This window comes from Neopelma chrysocephalum, unplaced genomic scaffold, assembly GCF_003984885.1.
Source record: "Neopelma chrysocephalum unplaced genomic scaffold, ASM398488v2 Primary Assembly neopelma1_119, whole genome shotgun sequence".
Taxonomy (NCBI): Eukaryota; Metazoa; Chordata; class Aves; order Passeriformes; family Pipridae; genus Neopelma; species Neopelma chrysocephalum.
Window position 1 is genome coordinate 1,975,450 of NW_020897781.1, and position 23,935 is coordinate 1,999,384.

The 23,935-nt window shown below is 45.5% G+C and overlaps 1 protein-coding gene across 1 annotated transcript; it reads left to right on the forward strand.

Annotated features, from left to right (window-relative positions):
* Window positions 1-740: 740 nt before the first annotated feature.
* On the forward strand, window positions 741-22,090 carry CHRNA4 (cholinergic receptor nicotinic alpha 4 subunit). Its single transcript, XM_027697475.1, has 6 exons — window positions 741-1,310; window positions 2,518-2,669; window positions 6,270-6,314; window positions 6,405-6,514; window positions 15,184-16,564; window positions 21,504-22,090. Exons 1-6 carry the CDS (start codon window positions 1,250-1,252, stop codon window positions 21,627-21,629), a joined length of 1,875 nt encoding a protein of 624 aa, XP_027553276.1. The 5' UTR covers window positions 741-1,249; the 3' UTR covers window positions 21,630-22,090.
* Window positions 22,091-23,935: the final 1,845 nt, after the last annotated feature.

Below are 23,935 nucleotides of genomic sequence, written 5' to 3' on the forward strand. Positions count from 1 at the left end.
ATTAGAACAGACTTTGATTAATTTTGCAGCTGGCAACACTACCCGTGCCTGAAAATTAAATCCATTTGCTATCCGTGTGGAAGTAATTGTGTTAATATCAAAGCTAGTTTTAAACTGAAATGGGGAGAGCTCTATTCCATGTCTTCCATGCAAGGAATCAGGGATGAGAGATGAAGGGCTAGAGTAATTTCTTGCTAGCACAAGGAATTATCCTTTCCTCCACAAAATTTTCAAGACTTCAACAGAGTTTTTTATGATGTATTTAAGGTATATTCAAGCATATAGATAAATTCAAGTGGCCCTGCCTCAGTCTCACCTTTGATTTGCAATGTTGCCTGTGGGACAGAGACTAATATTTGTGTTTGTACTACGTGTTTGTACAGCACCAAGCACAGCAGAGCCCTGTTCTCATGGGCAGGTTCATCACCCCGGTAAATATCGACAGCAAAGATACGTGCCCAAGCCAGAAATATCTCAGTCTAATTACACTGGAGTGATTTTGAAAAGCAGTTGGACAAGATTAAAGAGACAGCTTTCGTTAATTAAAGACTGTTTGGGCTTCCGGTGCTATAATGATCCCAGCTGGCCCCGTATCCTTCACCTCTGGCTGCAGCTGGACTCTGCCCATCTCCCCCTTTATTTCTTCTGCTAAAAGTTTTCCTCCCTGCAGCCTGTTTGCTGGAACGCAGGGCTTCTCTCCTCCTCCTCCTCCTCCTCCTAAGCAGGAGGTGGGCAGGTCCGACTACATTAAATATACAAACATTCTGTTCTCGCTCTCTGCTTCAGAGGCATCAGTGGCCCATCAGCATCAAAATCCGAGCACAGGCTGCCCGAAGGGCTGGGGGAAGGCTGAAAGCAGCAGCAGCAGCAACAGCAGCAACAGCAGCAACAGCAGCGAATAAAGCGAGCAGTCAAAGCGCCCCGTAGGAAAGGGGAGAGGAGCAGCAGGAGAGCCCAGGGAGGTTGGGCATTCCGGACTCTTTACAGGAGCTCTCTGCAGCCCTTACGCATCACTTGTGAGTATATGAGCATCAGTGTCCCAGGAAAGAGCATCTCTCCAGGAGCAAGAGCTGGAAATCTCTCAGAAGAGAAAAGAAAAAAAAAAAACCAACAAAGCACCAGCTGTTATCCCTTCCCTGAGGGAGAGAGAGTGAAAGGAGTTTAGGGGAATGAACCTGGAGGATCCAGAGACTCAGAGTGGAAAAGTTGCCCTGACGGGAGACTCTGCGTACTAGAGCTCTGCTCCACGATGGGATTTCTTGTGCCTAAAGGAAATCTCCTCCTCCTGCTGTGTGCCAGCATTTTCCCTGGTAAGTTTGAGAAAGCTTTTCTCCCCTGCTCTGCTCTGTAGCTCTTTTCTCCCTTATCCCTCTCAAAGACACGCTGTGGAGGCCAGTCCCTGTCAACAAGGAATTTCCCTGACTCCTCCATCCTCCTGCCCCATCATTTCTGGTCCCCTGAACACCAGCCCCTGCTGAGCAATGCTTTGCCTTTATTTTCTGTTCCTTGTGTGAAAGGGTTAAAGCCGCGGTGGAAAGGGGACAGGAGGGAGAACCCAGGCAGGGGCTCAACGTCCTGCTTCTTGCCAGGGTTTTTCTTCCCTGGGTAAAGTGTGTTAATGTGTCTCGGGGCTACAGCTCCGGCTGCGGAGAGCACAGCCAGCGCTCAGCTAATGCTTCCCTTTGTATAATCCAGGGCAGCTAAAGACTAAGTAGAAGCCATATTCCACGAGGGACGTGGGGAGAGCCCCCGGCTCCCTCTCCCCGCTGTCTGCTACAGCCGGCACAGGAGCGCAGCTCCTCCGACAGCCCCTGCGTGAAACGTGGCTTCAATTTTTAACAACCAACAGGCACCTCCGACAGTTCCTGTAGCCTACGTGCAGGGTCAGGGCTGCTCCTTGCAGCCTCCAACTTTTAAAGTTATGCCTGAGGAAAACTGCAGTCTTGTTATCCAACCTGTGCTCTCCCCTGTCCTCCTCCTTCCCCCTTAGTTTTTATGAAATTACAGCTATGGAGGTTGAAGAGCTGAATTTCAGTCTGCTTTTTTTTTTTCTTTTTTCTGATGCATTTGGTGCCAGTTTTAATGTATAAATTTGATCTAAAACCCCTATTTCCCAGCAGGATGCTGTTTTTTCCTTTTAGGCTTGCCCTTCTAGTATCACTCTTTCCTGCTTGCAGACTTCAGCGCTAGAAACTTGACACAAAGTGACCATAAAAATTAGATTCAGGGAAGAATGGCCCATGTAGTGTTTTCCAAATGTGGTATTATTGGTGGCCATACTGTCTTCAGACCAGTCCTGCTCTGCAATAGAAGCCCAACATTAGGAATTGGCCACTCTGGGTGAATAGAGTGAGAAATACATGGAGATGTACAGCAGGATGTCAAGTCACACATCATCTGTCCCCATGTGCCCGTTGCTGGGATTTGCCACAGTTTCCCCCTGGAGAAAGCTCCAGCTGTGCCAGCCCTTGGAGCTGCAGGTGTTTTATGCTGCTGTGCCCCGTTCCTTCCCCGCAGCCTTTGGCCATGTGGAGACCCGAGCCCACGCGGAGGAGCGGCTCCTGAAGAAACTCTTCTCTGGTTATAACAAGTGGTCCCGTCCCGTGGCCAACATTTCAGATGTGGTCATAGTCCGCTTTGGCTTGTCCATTGCCCAGCTCATTGACGTGGTGAGTACAACCCGTTGGTTTTGTGTGACAAGAGGCCAAGAGTAGCCAGGCTGGGGCTCGGGGAGAGGCTCCTGGTGCATGTGGGTTTTACTGGCTGATCTAGAGTTGGGTTGGGAAGGCTTTGCTTTCAGCAGAGAATAGTGATTGTGCAGCCAGCTCTGCTGAAAGAAGGCATGACTCATGTGAGTAGCTGGTCATCAAAGTGGATCCTTAATTCTTCATTCACTATATCCTAAATTCCCTATCAAAACCCGTGGGACTGATTACAGCAGAGCAGTGGAGCAATTGGCATGAATGCCAGAGAATTCTGGCTAAGGAAAAGATTAAATACCTCACTTGGAATTTGAGCCATAATTACTAATTTACACCAGCTAATAGCTACAGCGCTTTGAGTACCTTGGGAAGAGACCTTGCCTGAAGAACTTTCTGCAAATTAAAGTTTTGAGGGCTTTTAGCTAATCTGGCAGATATTAATGAGAAAATTGTTTCTGAGCGTTTGCTCAAATAGAAGTTACACGTGTGCAAACTGCATGTGCTCTGTACAAAATGACGTGGTCTGCAAGCAGACTGATGTGCACTGAAATGGTATTTAAGGGATTATTCTGTCACAGTATGTTGGGGTCAAGTGTTGGATCCACAGGACATCCCTGCAGGGCTGCAGATGTCAGGCACACTCACAGGCTTTACACCCTGTGCAGATCTTGCTCCCGCATGCTTCTCCTTCCTGTCTCTGTTTGCACCTGGCACTTCCCAGGACAGTGTGTTTGGGCATCTGCACCTTTCTAGAGCAAGTATCAGCCTGTCTTTTAGAGAATCACAGAACAGTTTGGGTTGGAAGGGACCTTTAAAGGTCATCTAGTCCAACCCCCTTATTTTTCAGAAGAGGAGGCTCCCTGACATTTTTTACTGTATTGATGTGGCAGAATAAAAGAAGTGGTAATGCCCCATCCCTGGAAGTGTTCAAGGCCAGGTTGGAAAGGGCTTGGAGCAACCTGGTCTAGTGGAAGGTGTCCCTGACCATGGCAGGGGGTAGAACGAGATGAGTTTTAAAGTCTCATCCAGCACAAACCATTCCGTGATTTCTATGATAAAGGAAAATATAATGCGACTTCAAGACATTACTTCTGTGGGACAGTCATAACAGATGACTCTCCACACCATGACATATTTTGAGATCACAGTTTTGAAATGCAAAGGACACGGAGCCAAGGTGTTGCAGGAGGTGGGGAATCAAAGACACCAGTTGCTCCGAGTTGCATCTCCTTGGGCAGAAGCCATCAGCGTTCAGCTTTGCAGCACAGAAATGGTTTTCCATTCCCCTCCTCACTCTTACATCAGCCTGAGGGATCCAGGGCTGTTTGCAGTTGCTAATGTTGAAGTGGTACAGTTCTCATCTGAATAATTGATAAGACTAAAGATGAGACATTAGTGACTGTGGAAGCATGAAAGAGATTTTCCATTATGCAGCTGCTGAATTGTGGAAGGGGGGGATCGATACACCTGCTCCATAGTGCCTTCCCAGTTTACTTAAGAAGAATTAATCTTCTTAAAATCATGTCAATGGTTAGAAGTGCAACTCGCAGGCAGATCTGTGCTGAGACCTGTGGGCATGGCTGGAGGAGAAGTCTCAGCCCCTCCTGCCCCAGTCTGTGTGGTTGGGACTGGTGACACCCCTGCCACCACTGCGGCACTTCAGCTCTGTCTCTCCCTTCCCGACAGTGACAGCTTTGGTGCAAACCCTGCTGCAATTGTTAGACCCAATGTTCAGCTCCCAAAGACAAGGAGTCTGAAAGAGAAATCAGAGCTGTATTCAAACCCCAGCTCCTGCTGACAAAAGCTGGGGGCAGGGGAACAGAAATCAATGGGGAACTTGACATCCCTGCATGTCCTTACCTCACCCTGGTGTGCTGAGGGTTTTCTGAGCCCACAAATAAGTGGTGAGGGATCAAGCACGTGCCCAGGAGCAGCCACTGAGAGGCACACTCGGAATCCTAAGCCTGTTTCTCTGCAGGACCTCATGTGCTGTGTTCACCTTGAGAAAAGGGGCCAGGCAGTGCAACACCCCCATGGCTGCAGAGTCACTGCTGTTCTCCAGGCTGGCTCTGTGAGGAGCAGACAGCTGTGCTGGTGGAACTTGGTCATCAGCACATTGCAACCCACCGCCCCCGAGATAAACCCGTGGGACTGGAGTGATGCTTCACTCAGGTCAGCAGGATGGCAAAGCCTCAGGTGTGATGGGCAGGAACTTCCACCAAGGGTGGTTCCAGGGAGGAAAATTTCAAAAAAGGGCAGCACCTGAGAGACTGGGGCTGTGGTGGAGACCCTCAGGTGCTTGAACTGCAAAGTGGTAAGAGAAGCAGATGTTCAAGGATCAGTCCAGTCCAGGGTGTGCAGCCTCCTCCAGTGGCATTCCTCATCTCCCATCAGTACCCAAGGGAGTAGCTGGATATTTTGTCTTCCTTTGTTGCTCATTGGAGTGGGTTTTGTGTTTCTCCTTCCTCCATGTCACTCTGGTTCCTAACCTCAGAGGAGATCATCTCTGATCAGGTTTTACACTTGCTGCACCACAGCAGTGAGGGGGCTCAGGAAGGAGGAGGCACAGCTCCTCCCAAAGCTCCTGGTACTTAATGTTCACAATCAATCCTGTACTGCCACAAGAGCAAGGTTAATGATGAGCAGTTTGCTTCCAAATGAGGCCTGCCAATTCAGCTGGGTTTGATGCCAACCAAAGAAGGAGAGAAAAGAAATAAACACACAAATAAGCTCTGAGCTCCGGTGTGACACTTCAATCAGAGCAGCACTGGGCTCTGCCCTGGGTAAATCATCTCAGTTACTTACAGAAATGTTGTAACAAACACAAAAGGCAAGCAGCAAGCAGTAATTAACTCTACTACAGTGCTACCAGCATTATATCTGCCCTATATTTTTTAAATATATATATGTACAGTCCTACCTTTCCATACTATTTCTAATTAGAGTCAGGAAAAAAATCTACCTGTTGGTAGAATGGGAATACACCAGGCTGCCCAAGTGTTCCATGTCAGCAGAGCAGCTTGGATTTATTCAGAAAACCCAATCCATATGCTCTCCTTCATCTATTTGGTAAGAGGAAAAATGCTGCTGAGCTTCTTGTTTCCAGAGCTGTGTTCATGGGTAACGTTTCACAGGAGAAGCACTGAACACCACTTGCAGATGAAGCTGAGCATTGTAATCCACCACACGTGTGAGTAAGGGTGTGTATATCCAGAACTCCCTTCCTTCAGTGCACAGGTCAAAGCCAGGCTGTGGAGGTTTTTCCTCTACCTGGCATCATCGTCCTAGACTGAATCCATCAGCACTGAGGAAAATCCCGATAAATTCCAGTCCATCTGCTCACAGGGTTGCTTAGGTGCAGGCTCAGCTGTTCGGTGGTGTCAGGCAGCTGTGCCCTGTCCCATGTCAAATGACAGAAACATCTGCTTTTTATTTCCAGGATGGAACTTACATTTATTGCAGAGGTAATTTGTAATTACAGAAATGATGTACAATTAAGAGAAATTGAATGAGTCCTTTGGGCTGCTTTGTCTGCTTCCGTAACCAATATCTGATCTTGCATTTCAGGATGAGAAAAATCAAATGATGACCACAAACGTGTGGGTGAAGCAGGTGGGTGCGACCAAATATGTATTTTTCCATGTTCCGTTTCAGTTTTGCATCTGAACTCTCACAGCTTTGTAACCACCTCATTTTTGGCAGGAGTGGCACGACTACAAGCTGCGCTGGGACCCCCAAGAATATGAAAATGTCACATCCATCCGAATCCCCTCGGAGCTCATCTGGAGGCCGGATATTGTCCTTTACAACAAGTGAGTGTGGGCACCGTGGCCAGAGGGCAAAACCATCCTCGCAAATTTTCTTTGTTCGTGGTGTTAAAATGCTTCTTGCAATTATTCCTCTTTAATTTTGTCCTTAGTGGTTGGATTTCATGCAGATTCTATAATATCTGTCCCAGATGTACCTTAAATGATGTGACTGACATTCATTGCAAGGGCTTTGCTGTCCTGATGATCCTTTCTCTGGGCAGCGAGTTTTGTTGGGGGATGCCAGGTATTGTTTTCTCTTCACATGTCAGATGCACAATTAAGCTGGATTTGAGCTTTCAGTCCTCTTAGATTTCATTTCACCCAGGAGCTCTCCCCTAATTCATCACCATCAACTGGAAAAGCCAATTACTGAGGATGGGCTTAAATAAGGAAAATATGCTGAAACATGTCAGGCTTGTGTGTCTACAAATAGCAGTGTCAGGTCGGCCAAATACCATTCTAGAATGATTCCTAAACAGATATCTGTTCCTCATCTCAGATGACTGGAATCTCTCTCTTGTATGGACACTTCTTAGGGAGCAGATGATGGTTTTCTTTCTTTCTTTCCTTTGGAGCCTGTTGATATTCTTAGAAAGATTGCCCAAGTGCCAAGACTGTTTTCTCCTAGGCTTATTATACCACAGCTCTCCAAGTCTCTCAGAATGTTGGATATACCAATTTCCCACCCCAGCACAGGCTCCAGAGAAAACGCTGCAGGCATCAAACAAAAACATCTTAGTATGTGGCTTACACTCAGAGAAAACACTCACAGCAGCAGCCAGGCTCGTTTTTCATGAACAGTTGCCTGGTTCTAACTTGATACGATTTTGCTTCTGTTTAAAAACAAAATAAATGGCTGAAGCAGGAATCTGCCCAGGGGATTGTGAGCTCTGGAGACTACAGGAACTGTTATCTTTCCCATTACCTCGTTTCTGATCCTCAGTGGTGTGGAGTGATTGCAAACCTCTTGGAAACCACTGTATCCTCACTCAGCGCCTTTCAGAGATTAGCCCAATGGAAATGACTAATTCATAGGCACTTGGACCTTCCTGCCTTACAGGGACACACTCTGAGCATGAATATTGTATTACAAATGCCTCACACTGCAGCCAAGAAAGGTGTTCACAGCTTCCACTGGAAAAAAAAATTGAATGTCCTTGTCATTCTCACTGCTTAATTAATGACATCAGCAAGAATTGTTATTTCTGGAGCTTCTGGTGGTTGTTGCGGTGGACCATGATGCCAAAGGAAATAGCATGGCACAAATCTCCATGGGCTCTTTGTGCTTCAAACCATTCATTTGCTGGATGGTACCCAAAGCCTGATGTGTCATCTCTGCTTCTGCTCCCTTGGCTCACCAGGCTCATCAGGGCTAATGAGCATGGGCCATGAAGGGAGGGGCCTAGAAATGAGGAATCATAGAATCCTAGAATGGTTTGGGTTGAAAGAGATCTTAAAAATCATCTAATTCCAACCTCCTGCCACGAGCAGGGACCCCTTCCACTAGACCAGGATGCTCAAAGCCCCATCTAGCCTGGCCTTGAATGCTCCCAGGGATGGTGAGGCCTCCAGAAGGAGACCTTTGTGTTTTGGGCATTTTGGGACTTCATGCTGAAGGCATCCCCCAGAGGTCTATGGGCACTCAGACCTCCAAGCTGGGTACCCCCTACATGCTCTGCGCCTCTGCTCTGTTCTAGTTCACTGTCACTTGAGCATCATCAGGGACTCCAGGGAGCCCATCTGGTGGTCACAGCAGCTGCTCCAGAACGACCCTCTTACCCTCTCCTGGGGCACAAGTCTTTCAGCCTTGCCCACCTCATTGCTCTGATTTGCAGGAGGTTGGGCAGGTTGCAAATCTAACTGTACTGGGGACCTTCTGCCACACAGGGGAGTTCTCATGCCCCAGCTACCCAAATCCAAGCTGCTTCTCTCCCTTCATCCATACTTACCATTAATAATCATGCCTTCTTCTGTTGGTTGTCATGAGTCTATCATGCATTTTTAATTGGTTCCTTTATCCATGAATTAAACATGGATGTAGACACCATCCATTAGCCAGTCAGTAATGGTTTTCCATTAATTCTATACCTCTTTACAGCTATATTTCCCCGTGCTCTTTCATACAGCCTTATGTGAACTGTCTTCTGCTCTCTTCTATCTAACTTCTCTCTTCTACCTAACTTCCTACCAAACACATCTGGAGCTGCAGTCAATATCTTAGATGCACTGCTGTGTCAGGCTTCACATTTTTTAGGGATTGCAGGACAATACATGCAAGGCAAAACCTGTAGCCTGATGAGACACCAAGCTGAGGCTCTTCTGCACGGCAGCTCATCAGCTGCATTACCAGCCAGGGCTTCTCCTTGTGGGCATAGAAATGATTGTGACTAGTCCTGGGTGATGCTAACAAGGATTCCATCTTATATTTTACATGCCTATACAGTTAAGGGGGAATTTAATGTAGAGGGACAAAAATCTGGGTCTCTAAGAGCAAGAGAATGTGCGAAGGAACCTTGGTGGAAGAGAGCAAGTGGCCACGTTGGCCTTTTGCACTCTTCAGGTCTTTTAATGTGACCTAATTAATGCTTACCACCAGAAGTATGGTATTTCTATTTGGAATGGAATCCTTTGGAAAAGAGTCGTTCTGGGTAGGAGATTATACAACTGCCCCTTCTGTTTTTATTTTGTGTTATATATATAAATGGTAGAATTTAAATTGATTTCAGATTTACGTTGTTAAGGAAACCTAACCCCTTGCGGTGAGGTTATTCTCATATCTTGGCTCATTATTGTTGAAAACCTTCCATTTACCCACTCCAGAGGCCCAAATTAAATCAGTAAACTCAGTTGATTTGGCCTAGAGAGTATATGTAGTTGTCAACACTCATAAGGAATCTAAAACCAAATTAATATCCTACAGGGAAATTAATATGCTGTTGAGTTTTCAGGCTTGATGAGATAAGTTCCAAGACTCTGTAAATAGTTTCTGCTAAATGTGACATAACATATGTATAACAGAGGAATATGAGTTCATGGTGAAGTGACAAACCCTCCTCTTTGCCAAGAAAACTGGCTGTTCCTTATCTGAAGTTGTAAAGGCTCTTCAGTCACCACCAAATCATTTATAAATAAATTATCTAATCCTCTGCATTGATTTATTTTCCCATTCATTAATGGATTTGAAGAACATTTTGGGTTTTTTAACATATTGAAGTAAAAAAAGCACCTATTTTTCTCTAAAAAGGGAATAAGCTCTTGGGGCTGCATTTTTTTTTTTTTGCTTCTTCACCACAGTGTTTGAGTCCCTTGGCCCCTGTGCAACATGGGAACTCCAGAGCAGAAACCCCTGAAAGTGCAGGTTTGCATCCAGGTGCTCCAGCTGCTAAAGGCTGCCCAGGAAAATCCAAGACATGTCCTTGAGATTAATAGATGGGCAGGGAACTTGAAATGTGAGCTTCACTGGCTGTTGTTCCACTGTATATTTGTGGTAGCATCATAGCATTTGTCTTCTCTAGCCTGATGATTGTAAAACCTGGGAACATTGAGAATTCTAAGTCCTTGGTATTTTCTGGTGTTAACTGTTCCAGAAAATAATCCCTGCCTTAGACTCCACAGTCACCAAAAATAAAATAAAATAAAATAAAAGATCTGACGTGAAGGGAAATCAAACACAAATTTCTGTAATTAGGAGTAGGAAATATCTTGAGGAATTCACCCAGTGGTAAAATGGACACAAAGGATTACTGGACTGGGTTAGATGACCATCTGGCAGGCAACTTTTGAAAACCATGAGAAAGCAAAGAGTCCTTTTGAACTGTCCTGTAGCAGCTTGTTCTTTTGAACTATTCTGTGATGTTTGCAACCGGTTTTATTTCTGGAGTAACATTGGTTTCATGACTCATCCAAAGCTCTTTGGAGGAGAAATACCAAAAGATGCCCCAGTCTAACCTTTTAAATATTGGAAACATTCTTGACATTTTTCTTTGTGTGTGCTGGCACAGATCTCATCATTGTGCACCAGGTTGTACTTAACTTACAATAGGCCAAAAATCACTAGTTCACACTTCAGCTTCCCTGATTCTTCTGGGAGTTCCAGTAACTGTAATTCTGGAGAGGGATTATATCTTTAGATGCTCTGAGGTTTTCTGCCAAGAGCTGTCCAGTAATATGGGAACTGATGCAAAGAAATCTATAGGAGGGATCTCTCTCCTGGGCTGTTGCTGTGTTCCCATCCAAGGGCTTCTCCTACCACTATGCTGAGGACAGAGCTGGAGTTTTGCCTTCAAAGTGCTGACAAGGATCTTTGGCAAAGGGAAGAATTGGAGCAAAATGCACCAATTCAGCACTGTTAGAGCCTTCTGAGAGACTTGTGCTCGTTCCATGGGCGTGGCACAGCCCTGAGACAGATGCCTATTTTGCTGAGGGACAATCAAAGTATTGGTTATCACTGGTTTCTAAACATCTAAAACAAGCAAAAGCTGGGATGTGACCTAAAGAAGTAACATCAGTGCACAGACACTTCCATCTGTGTATCCAAAATGGTTTTTATCCAATTAGCCAAGACCTTGGATATATTTAAAACCCAACTGGATGAGATCCTGATCCTCTTGTAGCTGACCCTGCTTTGGGCAGGGAGCTTGGACAAGACAATTCCAAAAGTCCCTTCCAACCTGTGTATTTGTAGTTATAACTTTGATAGCAGAAAACAATTGTTTAAAACAACATTTTCTGGTTTGCCTTTGGAGACAATTTTAATCAGAATATTACAGAAGCATCTCTTCAGTGTGTACTGAAAGTGTGCTGAGTACATTCTTTACAGGGGTCTTAAAACCACAATTTTTCTTGGTTGCTGCTGGTTGATGAAAAATGCTTTAAATGAGGATATTCTACTATATCCATATATGTATATAGCTAATTTTCAGGCTTTTAAAGCTCTGTTTGGATTTAAATTTTATCATCAGAAATTAAAATAAATGTGTGCCTCATTTACATGCATTCTGAAAAGGTTTAATTTTGTGAGATGATGTGTCTCCCAACTACAGGAAAATAGAAACTGACACCCACACAAAAAAGAAAAATTCTCCATTAGCAGAGCTTTTTAATGAAACATGGATGATGGCTGCCAGTAAAACAATGCCATCCTTGAACCCTTATAAACTTAGGAGATTTAGGAGAGCAGCCTTTATTCTCCAAATGAGAAATCAAAGGCTGCAGCACGCAGCACAGCTTTTTCCTTGGGAGAAAAATGAGCAACTTTCTTTCTTGCTGTGCAGTGTTGTATTTGGCACAAAAATATAAGAGCTTCAGTACTTTATTACTGATATATTTTTAAAGCTGTCAGGTCAGAGTAATCAGGAGAACCTGACTATCTTAGTTCTCCAGATCTTGTGATGTTTACCTTGCACTCATGCCTTCTTCCAAATGGTTTTTCATGACAACTGTCACAACAGAGTGGTCTCGACCAAACGAGACAAAAATGTGTTACTGCTATAAAGGAATGACTTCAGGTTTTCTCTGTCCCACTATATCAGGTCTCCCACCTTCCTGCCTAAGGAAATATTCACATTTGCAGTCAGGGCTGTCGGCACAGGAATGGGTCTTCCCACAGCAAAGCTTTCCACAGGGAAACAGGGTTTCCCCCGTCTCGTAACTGCAGACTCTGTTTGTTGTCTCACCTTTGTACCCTGAAGGAGACTGGGAAAAGACTTTGGAAGACTGTCAACAGCCAGGTGACCCTGTTTGCTCCTTCTCTCACGTGGGGAGAAGCAGAATGAAAGTCTCACCCAGGATGAAAGCATCTCTCTGGGCTTGCACCCGGGATGAGAGCATCTCTGCAGGTTCCCCCTCACCGGCAGGGTGCCAGCAGGCGTAGCTTCCAGTCCAGTAAACATATGTTTGAAGGTCCAATGTGGGTGGTAAGCTTGGGGAAGGAGGCAAAAATATATACATGCACGAAGGGTTAAGATAACTGAGAACGCTGCCTTTGCATGACATAGCTGGCTGGAACACAGTCTATGTACACAGCATGGCTCATTTACCCTGCTTACAAATTCCTCCACGTTGAACTGCAATGAGAAGTTCAAACACACCCAGCAGAGTCAGGAATTACTTCACAGCCCTGTTAGGTTGGTGAAGCAGGAGGATCCCAGGGTGTTTTATGGCTCCTAAAAGTCAACAGCTGACTAAATCTAAGAAGCTGTTCTGCTGCTGGTTTCACTCCTGCCATGGCACTGCAGGCAAGACCCAGCCTGGAAGGCAGCACCAGTGTAATTTGAAATAAGTTGTGAGCCAAAGAGGACTCAGGATGAGGCTGGGTTTGTTAGACAAGCAATAAACAAATACATTCCTCATCAAACATGCAGATCATTTACAGAAATAATTGACATACAAATCTGCAGCACCACACTAGTTCCATCTACACTTGCAGAACAGGCATGTGGCTGGTCACACAGAGGCTGCAAAACTGGCAGGCAAGGGGACTAAAACACAATTACATTAATTAATATCATTCCTGGATGACCTTTTAAGAAGAGTTTCGTGCCCTTTTCCAACAGTTTGCCAAGGAAAAATGCACACCTGTGTTTTTTCCCCAGCCACTTACACATTGTTCTACCTGAGAAGTGAACCACTAGTGGATGCTCATAATCCCTTTTCTGTAATAAGATCCAATTATAAACATTGTTCTATTAATGAGCGATTTAATCATGCCTCAGAGATATCATTAAATGCAGAATTGGATTCCATATTCCTATTGAGATTTAGAAAGAAAACCACTGAGAAGAGCAAATGCTGGACTGTCACTTGCTGTGCATGTTTCATGTCTCAATCTGGCTTTACAGTGCAGGCAAAACCCAGGAGAAATAAAAAAAGAAAAAGAGGTGGTTTTCATCCAAAGCACATGTTCTCAGGGTGTAAATTAGATTTAGGAAAGAAGAGGTAAGAAAGGAGCTGGGTGGATTGTACAATGGTATTGCTCGGAGTAAATCACGGTGCTGCTTTTTCCTTAATCCCTTTGAGACAGTCTGGGTTTATATGTAGTTTTTGCTTTCTTTAAAAAAAAATAAAAATAAAAGGCATTTTAGATCTTTAGAAATAACCCAGTTTAGAGGTCAAAAAGCACTAGGTCCTCTTGTGCTCTTTAGTTTTTGTAAAATCTGCCACAAAGCACAAAGACTTTCCATTATAGAAACAAAGAAGAGTTTGGTAAACCCACACACAACTGTTGAGTTTATTTTTTCCTTTGATTCAACCAACCTAGAAAATTGTCTCAGAGAAAGAGATCTGGGCTGTGATCATGGGGACTGGGGGCATGTTCCACCTCTGCCCAGATACCATGTTGGCCAAGCAGCTCAGTGAGGGCCAGATCCTGCCACTATTTCCCAAAATGAGCCATACTACACCAGGCTCATTTTTAGGATGTTTCACAGAGCAACAGGGAATATGTGATGCAAGCTAGAATGCACTGGAACAGTTTTCTTAGAGAAGTTTTGATTACCCATATCTGGAAGTGTTCCAGGCCAAGCTGATGGGGTTTGGAGCAACCTGATCTAGGGGAAGGTGTCCCTGCCCATGACAGGGAGTTGAAACCAGATGGTATTTAAGGTCCTTTCCAACCCAAATAATTCCATGATTCTCTGATTGTATAAAATATCAAAAAGTCCTTTTTTCCCCTTTTTCATATGAATGAATGGGTGTTCTCCTAAAGAAAAGAATTTAGGGAAGTTCCTCTGCGTGCTGCAGCTTAAGGAACCGATCCTGCCAGATCATTCCTATGTTGTTCATCTTGCTACTGGTGAGAAGTAGCAGAGGTGAGACCCCTGCACACCCTGTCACTGTATGGCTGCTGTCAGGGCACATCTGGGCATTGAAGCAGCAGAGCAGGGCCAGGGGATTGTGCCAACTGCTGGGAAAGTGGCTGCAGGCTGGGCCGGCTCCTGCCGGAAGAGCTGGGCAGGAGCAGAGAGCTTTCTGTCTGTATCAGCCTGAATAATTCATCTCAAGTTTTTAGCAGAAGCTCTCTTCCCCTGCTCAGCTTCCCCTTTGTCTGGCAGAGCTGCTGTTTGTGACTCGGCTTCTTCCTCCAAAAGCCTGGAAAATGGCTTTCTGATACCAAATCCTGGGCTGTTATCTATTTATCCTATACCGCCACACAGAACCAGACTGAGAGTCCCTGTAAGAAGACACCATAAAAGACAGTTCTCTTCCTGACTGGGAAATCAAGAGATTGACTTTCATTATTCCTATTAATAGGATGCTCTTGCTGGTTTTCATGTAAGAGACCGAACGATTACCCAACATTGTTTCATTTTTAGCAGCTGTCACAATTAATTCTGCAGAGCTCACAGCTACACTACCTGACAGTGCTTCCTCCCAGCCCTCTAAAGCAAACTCAACCCATTCCAGGGCACTTAAAACTTGTGCACAATCACCTCAAGGAACTGACTTATGCCAGGTAAAGGCTGACACTGTGTGCAAATCCAGGGCTTGTATAAGCCAACAGAGTTCACAATCCACTGGACGGAGTAGATGGATCCAGTGTTTGCACACAGTGTGCTTCTTGCATCTCTCTGAGTGCATTTTTGGAAGCCAGGCACTAAATATCCTATTTCTTTAGCAGAGTTGACATGTCCTAGAGAAGTCTCAGTCTTTTCTGATCTTCCATCTCTCCCCAGTGCTGACGGTGACTTCGCAGTCACCCACCTGACCAAGGCTCACCTCTTCTATGATGGGAGAATTAAATGGATGCCACCTGCTATATATAAGAGCTCCTGCAGCATCGATGTCACCTTCTTTCCCTTTGACCAGCAAAACTGCACCATGAAGTTTGGCTCCTGGACCTACGACAAAGCCAAGATAGACTTGGTGAGCATGCACAGTCATGTGGACCAGCTGGACTACTGGGAGAGTGGGGAATGGGTCATCATCAACGCCGTGGGCAATTACAACAGCAAGAAATATGAATGCTGCACAGAGATCTACCCTGATATAACTTACTCCTTCATTATCCGGAGGCTGCCGCTGTTCTACACCATCAATCTGATCATCCCCTGCCTGCTGATCTCCTGCCTGACTGTCCTGGTCTTCTACCTGCCCTCTGAGTGTGGAGAGAAGATAACCTTGTGCATCTCCGTGCTGCTGTCCCTGACTGTGTTTCTGCTGCTCATCACAGAGATCATCCCATCTACCTCCCTGGTCATCCCTCTGATTGGGGAGTATCTTCTCTTCACCATGATATTTGTTACCCTGTCTATCATCATCACTGTCTTTGTGCTCAATGTGCACCATCGCTCCCCACGTACTCACACGATGCCTGACTGGGTGAGGAGGGTCTTCCTTGACGTAGTCCCACGTATCCTTTTCATGAAACGCCCCTCCACAGTGAAAGACAATTGCAAGAAGCTCATTGAATCCATGCACAAAATAACCAACGCACCGAGGCTTTGGTCCGAGATCGACGTGGAACCCAACTTCACTACCTCATCTTCCCCCAGCCCCCAGAGTAATGAGCCTTCACCCACATCTTCCTTCTGTGCCCACCTTGAGGAGCCAGCCAAGCCTCAGCCTATCTGCAAGTCACCTTCTGGGCAGTACTCTGTGCTGCACCCGGAGCCTGTACAGGTGACCTGCTCATCTCCACAACCCTCATGCCACCCCCTGAGTGACACCCAGGCCACCTCTGTCTTGAAAGGCAGATCACTGAGTGTTCAGCAGATGTACAGTCCCAATAAAGCAGAGGAGGGGAATATCCGCTGCAGGTCTCGGAGCATCCAGTACTGCTACCTGCAGGAGGACTCTTCCCAGACCAATGGCCAATCCACTGGCTCTCCAGTGTCCCAGCGGTGCCACCTAAATGAAGAGCAGCCCCAGCACAAGCCCCCTCAGTGCAAGTGTAAGTGCAAAAAGGGGGAGGCAGCTGGCACACCAGCCCAAGGGAGCAAGATTCACGGCGCCAAAGAGCAACACCTCGTGCTGATGTCCCCAGCCCTGAAGCTGGCAGTGGAAGGGGTTCACTACATCGCAGATCACCTGCGAGCAGAGGATGCTGATTTCTCAGTAAGTATGCCAACTTAGCCTGCTCTCCTTTAGCAACCCAAAAATTATCTGCTAGGGAAGCCCCACCAAACCTTGAGGCTGTACAGAGCATGTAAGTGCTGATGTAGGCTCAGCCATCCCTGATATTGCGGCTTTTGGACTCACTGGCCACTGCAGACACAGCTGGAGATGTCCTTGGGGTCTTGGCAGGTATGAGGGCCAAGGGGGCAGCACAACCAGACTGTGCTCAGGGCTGCTCTGGGACAATGGATTTTCCAGCAGAAATAGGAATAAAGTTGTTGTTAGGTAGGGAGGAAGCAGGTAAGATTGTGAAAGAGACCCAAAACACAATCATCTGGTGAGAAGAGAGACTTATTCTTTACAGAGAAGCCTCTGACAGACAGGGAACTCACACTCTCTCTTTTTTATTAAGCATTGATTTTGACTATGGAGCTGAGGAAAGAGAATTCCCCAAACAGGTTGTGGATGTGGGAAGCACGTAGTAGCGTGGGGATATTGCAGGGTGTGATTCCTCATTAGTGGACTTCCACTGGAGCAGTTGGCTCTGTGCAGGGAGGTGGGTGGAGAGACAAATTCCACGCTTAGTCTGTGAGGGTAAATATGACTACAAATAGAGGAAGGAAATAGAGGCTGAAAGAATCTCTTTCAACGGAGATAGTGATGCACATAACAAATGCCACATCCTTTCACACCTCCTGTAGCTCTTTCCTGCAATAGTATGGATGCAGTGTGCTAGTAATGATGGCCATAACGAAGGAAGGCACAAGAAAACCTGAAATTAGTCATGTTATTAATGGAAAGTCTTATCTAGCTTTTTCTAGACAGATCCATAAGCAAAAGGTACTTCTTAGCTGTACCTACAATTTAAATTTCTCAAGATTTAGAATCGGTGCAAGTCATAGTGCTTTTATGCAAGACTTCCTGGGCACGAAGAGAGTCTTTTATTTGCACTTTTCGCAGCACTGAGCACTTAGAAGCTGCAACAAAATGTTGAATACTACTGTCCTCTTTGATACCATAGTTAAAGGCTTCTGTTCTTTAATGTATTTCACTTCACAACATCCCTTTGAGGAAATAACTGTTTATTCCTCATGTTGAGGAGTGACAGCCAAAATACAGAGATGAAGTGACCTGTTCAAGGTCACAGAACAAATCTGTGGCAGAGATGGGCTGTGAATCCTCATCTTTATTAGTTGACAGCCCAAAACTCTTTGCCAGGCTAGAGCACTTCACAAGCACATTAGGAGTGCAGGAATTAAACTCTGCTCTCTCCCTCTGGCAATAACCACAAGTAAACCCAGGGATGGCAGCTGAGTTTAACTCACTCTTTTTCCCATGGTGCAAATGAAAGAATATTACACCAATAATACTTCCCATTTCAACCTATTCTCTCTGCTGAGCTGGTTGGTATCATCAAGAACTGAGTCAATTAACATCTTGGGTTCCTTCCTTTTAATTCTTTAAAATGAAAACGGTCTTCAGAAGCCATGAATTTTCTTCTTATACCTTCTGCTACTCTTCCCTCTTGAAATTATTATCCTGAGGAAAAGCAATTTAGAGCACTAAACATCAAAAGCAGAAGAAAAGGAGCACTTTTGAGCCTTTGGTCTCTGACCCAACCTCCTGCCAGCCCAGCCTGTGAGCAAAGGCACCAAGAAATCATCCAGCAATGAGCTGTGGGCAGGTCTGTGGGCTCCTCTTGGGGAGTCTGGAGCACTGGTGTTCCTGAGGGTGACCTTTCACTGCTCTTGCACAACAGTTGTTGTTGGCACAGTAGGCAGAGCTTGGGTTTTCAGATCTGGGGGAATAATGCTGACCTCAGTCTGAGGCTATACTATTTTCTCTTTCTGGATCCAAGAGATATCAAGTGGGAAGGCACATTTTTTTTTCTCCAGGTGTAAATGAAAAAGAAGAGGGAAAAACAGTTTTCTGGAATTGAAATGTACTGTGAGGAGCAGAACTCATCGAATAAAATGAGAATTTATTGGGGAAAAAATCAGTACTCAGGAGTTTGCTTTCATCATAAAATCAAATTGTGGCATTTCTTCATGGAAGTCTTCCATAAATCTATCAGGAGGCATCTCTGATAAAACTGCTGAGATACAGCTTGCTGTCTCATGGGCAATATTTCCATAGACATGCACCTTCCCAGAACAAGAACAGAGCTTCTTTTGAAGTTTTTTTTCTAAAGCTCCATTGCCACAGGGGCAGTGCTTCTAAATTAAAAGTAAATAGCTCATTTAATTAAGTGCTTCAGCGAAGACAAAATGGGAAATGCAGGAGGCAGTTGTTTGTTACAAAAAGATATCTGCAAACAATACAGGCACAGTGGGACACTGGGGAAAACGCAAGGCGGAATTGTCCCGGCAAATGATGGAAATGCCATTAGAAATTAATTACAGGCTGAAAAGCAAAACAAGTTGGATGTCACACACGAGCCAAAATAACCAGACAGCAACAGCACCATCTGGGAAGCCTTGCTGTCCGTGGCTGTGTGCGTCTGTGGAATTCTGTAATATGAAGACTTTGAAGAGAGCTTAAAAATAAAATGGGAAAGAATAAAGCTGAAGGGGAGGGGACAGAGGATAATCTCACTGGTTTATTTTTAACAAAGTACAATAAAACCACCTGGGACTGCTCTAATCTGTGTTGCAGACTCCAGATCCTGGGGATCAGATGCCACCAAGTCACCTCAATCCTCCACTCAAATCCCGGGGCTCAGACCCGCGAGGAGCTGGACCAGGGAAGAGCTGCAGATTCCCTGACTTTTTGGAAATTTAAGGGTGGGGGAATCAGTTGTCCCTGATCCTTTTCTGAAAATAGTTTTGAGTGAGCTTCTTAAAAACTAATCAAAATGCAGCTCAGGAGTTGTGGTGGCAGATGTTGGCAGCTGCAGAGATGTCAGAGGGACGTCTGCGGATCCTGCCCCACGTGAGGTGCTGGACCACAGGGAAACACTGCAGTGCTGGCAGAGCACAAAACACAAAATCCAGATAATTTTTTTTTCTTCCTCCTCCTCCTTTTTTTTTCATTATCTCTCCATAATTTGCAATTTCACCCTCTGTACTCTCAGTCTGAAGCTGGATATTGATTTTACAAACTCATCTGATGCACTCCCAGCCATCATTTTCAAGATGGGCTGAGTATTTCTGCGTACACCATTACATTTGAAAGCAAATTTCAGTCAGTTTTTCAAGTTGTTCCTCTTCTCCCATTTCCCCCTTCTTTTCTCAAAGAGAAAATCATCTAGTTTCTTTTCTTTGCATGATCTAGCACTTTTACTAGCCTGAATATCCAAAAAAGCTTATTTTGCCAGAATGGGGCACTATTAACTCAATCCAGCTTTCCAGTTGGACTTCAGATGGTACATTTCAGATTTTCCTTACACATTGGTTATGTCATGAGACACTAAACACATACATACAATCATCCAGAGCTTACTTAGCTGCCCTTTTCAAGAGGAATTTTAAGCATCAGAGACTCACTCCAACACTCAGCAAGTGATGAACAGATCAGAAAATAGGTGCAGCAAAGGGGAGTTATTGACTGAGACCGTATCCTTGGGATGAGATCACTGCTTTTGGTTTCAATGGTCACTGTTTCTTTTACTCTAATTATAGATGGTTGTGCTGAGGGCTGTGCAATCATAAAATAACACGATTTTTCCCAAGAAGGTGACAAGACACAGGATGAACCTCTGTTTGTTTCCTCTACCTATTCAGTAATAAAGGCTGGCTTAACTTGGTGCTGGTTTTATAAGGAATAAATCTATCCATTGCATGAAAATATTTAACTGATTCTTACACTTTTGACAACGTTCAGGTGCTCCTGAAATTGAAAATGCTTTGTTCAGAGGAAATATGATTTGATCTCCAGTGCATGCCTCATTTCCCAGTTCACAAAGCTGTTTACTGAGCCAAGCAGCTCGGTAATGCCACTGTACCTGTGGAAGCATCATCTGCTGCAAATGGCATTTCACTGATCTTTGGATTGCTTCCTTCAACAAAGTGAATTTTTGGCAGCCTTGGCTTTTCTCTGCCTCCTTCTCCTTTCACCACACTCCTGACTTGCTGCACTCACAGCCACTGAAGAGGTTTGAGTGAGCTCCTGCTGAGATGTTTTCCCTGAAGAGCAAGGCAGCGTGCCAAATTTCAGCCCTCGGGTCTATTAATCACCAAATGGGAAATTGTAGGAAGTTATAATGGGTACAGTCATATCAAATAAAACTTTACCATCTGATCAGTCCTCTTCCTTGGAAAGAAATTATTAACAGCAATGTAATAAAAGAGGTTTTCATATGCATGTGGTTTCTTAATGAAACAGCCATTTACAATTTCTGCCTGATGGTATTAATAAGTACTAGACCTCTCCAGAGAGGAATTGCTGGAAAATCCTCCCACAGCAAGGCAAAAATGGAGAAAAACAAGGATGAGGAACACCACTGCTTTTATTTGCTGGTTCATTTTCACTGCTTACTCACCCAAAGCTTTAAATCCCTTTGCAGAAAGAGGTTGGCTTCATTAATCTGTAAGCAAATCTGTCTATGAGCATGGGGAAACAACTCATTTCTTACCCCTCACCCTCCCCATCTTGAATCTCAGCCTCATTTACACACCCAGTTACAGCTGTTGCTCATGGAAAATGGGATAGTGAGTGTGTAGAGGAGCTTAATTATCCATGGGTGTATGTCATCCCTGGGGATCTGTGAACAGGGTTTGTGATTGCATATGCACACCCACAGACCTTCTGGGAATCTGTCTCTCACATCAACAATTGATGGATTAATCTTTGCCATCTTATAGGACCACTAAATGTGAGACCTTTCCCTTCCTATTTCTGGAATTAAACAACAATATCCTTTTTTGGAACAAAGCACTCATAGTTTTCATAAATTTTGATCTCAAATAAATGTTAATAATCGGCCTTTCTGCATTCCCAGGTGAAGGAAGACTGGAAGTACGTTGCAATGGTCATTGACAGGATCTTCCTCTGGATGTTCATCATTGTGTGTTTGCTGGGAACTGTTGGCCTCTTCCTCCCACCGTGGCTGGCAGGAATGATCTAAATACAGGCCCAGGAGGAAGAAAGAATTATCCCACTCTATGGATTTTAGTTCACCCAGAAGGAGAGGAACAGAGAAACGGAGGAAGCCCTTTGAATAATTCACTGCGTGTCCACGCTTGAGTTGCTCCAGAGCTCTCGGGGAATACTTTCCGAGGTCGCGTCATTTTGCCAAGACATTTTCATCTTCTCCATCTAATCTAGGGGAAAAGTTCTTATTAAAGTCTGTCCATAGCATGGTGGCATTCATTGGCATATACTCAGCAATGTAAGAACACGAGCTTGTCCCTAAAGCAGCACATAAAGGGGCTTTGCATCCCCAAACCAGCCCCTGGCAATTAGCTCCAGTCGTCCTCAGAGGTCTCGGTGTGCCCTGCCTAGTGATTCTGCCCTGTCAATCTGAAGTGGTTCAGGGCTGTGTGTCCCTGTATGAGTCATTTTATAAATAAAGTTCTGGATTTGGGATACCTGTGGAGGATGTGGTCTGTGGTCAGCTGGTGGAAAGGCTGAAATACTTGCTTGGGACCGACAGTGATCATTAGCACAGCAGATGTAGTTTTTGTACTGACAGATTTTACTTTGGCCAATGCCCTTCAGAAGCCGTGGGGACCAGAGCTGAGTGAGGACCATGCAAATGGAGGGAGGATTTGGGGTTAAGACTGGGACCATGTTAGTAGCACTTTAGTGTACTTTCAGAGGAAATATCCTGGATCCAAGTTATGGCTATTGCAAAATAGTAAAGGGTCACCTTGAGCTGTAAAACCCTTGGCATAGGTGAGGAAGGTACTTTGACAAGAGGAAGCCTAACAGAAGCCCAGGATGATTTTAGGATAATAAGGAATTAGGGGGAACACCAAACAGGACACACAGTCAGGCTTGGGAATTCAGGATGACACTTTGTAGAAATTAAACATGGCCAGTTGTCTCAGCAGCTGTGCTCTTCCCAGCTCTACCCAAGCTAAACCAACCTTTTTGCACACCTTGTCCTTGCTTTGGGACCTACAACAAGAAGGCAGGGACAGGCAGCAGCAGCCAGAGAGAGAGGGATTCTAAAGCCCTGTCCTACTACAGGGTGACATTGGTGCTCCAAGGCACAGCTGAGCCAGAGGTGTGGGTGAAAGCCTGGAACACAGAGGGCAAGTGTGGGCTTCACCTGCCTTCTGCCTGTTCTCTGTGTGCAGGTGCAACTGCAGGAGACTGACCACACTGGAACAGGGTCAGGTGAAGTCAGAGCCAGGTGACACCCCAGGTGGAGTGTGTGCCACATCTAAGTGGGACATGAGGCTTGCCCGTGCCACATGGCTCAGTGAGCAGCAGAGAGCTGCCCAGGCTTGTGACAGCAATACTGGAACTGAAACAATATGGTTTAGAGACTTCTTTGAAATACAAGTTACTGCCCTCAGTCCGAACAGCACAGGCTAAAAATCAATGCAGTGATCAGCCTGTGTGGATTCATCTAAGAAGTTACAACTGACCTCCATGTTCACAGACTCAGCCAAGTGCTTAAAATCTGTTCGGCTCACAAAAAAAAACCGGAGTAGCTGAGGTTTGGGCCGGTTCCCGAAGAGCTGTGCTGGCACAGCACAGGGAGGGAGGGTGAGGGAGCCTGAGCTGCTGCTCCTTGTTGCTTGTTTTCAGAATAAAGAGAGCCTCAGTCTTTGGAGATGCTAATTTATCCCTTTTCACAGTCAGTGAGTTTGCTTATGGCAATGAAAGGAAAACAAACAGTCAAACATCTTCAAGGTCTAGTGCATAAATGTACCAGCACAGCTGCAGTCTGTGTGCAGGGCTGCGAGTGGAGGGGACAGCGGGGCTGCCTCACGGTCTGTGTGACAGGCACGCTGGGCTCACAGGGGCAGCCTGAGCCCTCTCCAGCACCTTTTCACATTTTGAGAGCACCACTAATCACCAAAGTAGAAGATTTGTGACCCTGGGCATTGCTGGGTCAGGGGCATCGTATCTCAGCAGTGCCCATGACAGATGTGCAGAGCTCCCGCTGCCTCCTCCTCCTCCTCCTCCTCCTCCTGAGCCCATGAGGATTGCTGGCAACCGAGCAGGTGGGAGGGTTGACTGTGCATGCACATTTTTAGCAATAAAACCACACTCATTTTCCAAGCTAGGATGGAGTCAGCAGCAGCTCTCTGCTCACATCTCCCAGCAAACACAGGCTTGGGCAGCACATGCCCAAAGCCAACCCACGGTGGGGACCCACAGAGGAGAGGGGAGCTGTACAGCAGGAGCTGCTGTTGGGCCCCTGAGAGCAGAAAGGAATGATTTGGAGGCGGCAGGAGAACTGATAAAAATTTAAGG

Bases quoted from the DNA above. Each gene is read 5' to 3' on its own strand.
- CHRNA4 (XM_027697475.1), top strand. From the start codon at position 1,250: ATGGGATTTCTTGTGCCTAAAGGAAATCTCCTCCTCCTGCTGTGTGCC. The intron at 2,670-6,269 runs GTGAGTACAACC...CTTGCATTTCAG, and splicing joins TTGCCCAGCTCATTGACGTG to GATGAGAAAAATCAAATGAT. The intron at 6,315-6,404 runs GTGGGTGCGACC...CATTTTTGGCAG, and splicing joins CAAACGTGTGGGTGAAGCAG to GAGTGGCACGACTACAAGCT.